This window comes from Penaeus monodon, chromosome 15, assembly GCF_015228065.2.
Source record: "Penaeus monodon isolate SGIC_2016 chromosome 15, NSTDA_Pmon_1, whole genome shotgun sequence".
Classification (NCBI taxonomy): domain Eukaryota; kingdom Metazoa; phylum Arthropoda; class Malacostraca; order Decapoda; family Penaeidae; genus Penaeus; species Penaeus monodon.
In genome coordinates, this window is record NC_051400.1 from 38,174,247 (window position 1) to 38,174,593 (window position 347).

Below are 347 nucleotides of genomic sequence, written 5' to 3' on the forward strand. Positions count from 1 at the left end.
TTAGTTCACTGTCTCACCTGTCCACCTCGCTGCCCAGATCACTGCCACCGCTGCCACGGCCGCTGCTGCTATGGTCACTGTTCGAGTCACTGTCATAGCCCCCCGGAGGCGGGTACTTCCCCACGTGGGCGGGGTATTGCTGGGTGTACTGGGAGGGGAAGTGCTGGAGTGTGGGCGGGGGGGGGGCGCCTCCTTCCACTTGGACGCCCCCGCCGTCGTCGACGCTGTCGCCCAGAGTCACCACAACCATCTTGAGATGCTGTGAAGATGGAAGATAAATCATTAGTGACGGATTTATTGGTATTACGTGTGTTGGGGCAGTTGTGTTTGCTTACTTGTTTTTTGCT

General features: G+C 57.9%; 1 protein-coding gene across 1 annotated transcript in view; it reads right to left on the bottom strand.

The window, feature by feature from the left end:
* LOC119582022 (CAP-Gly domain-containing linker protein 3-like) overlaps window positions 1-347 on the bottom strand; it is a gene marked incomplete at its 3' end in the record, with an annotated part of 68,768 nt that overhangs the window by 29,429 nt on the left and 38,992 nt on the right. Inside the window, 1 exon segment of the mRNA XM_037930225.1 lies at window positions 18-259. Coding sequence (XP_037786153.1) covers window positions 18-250 — 233 coding nt within the window.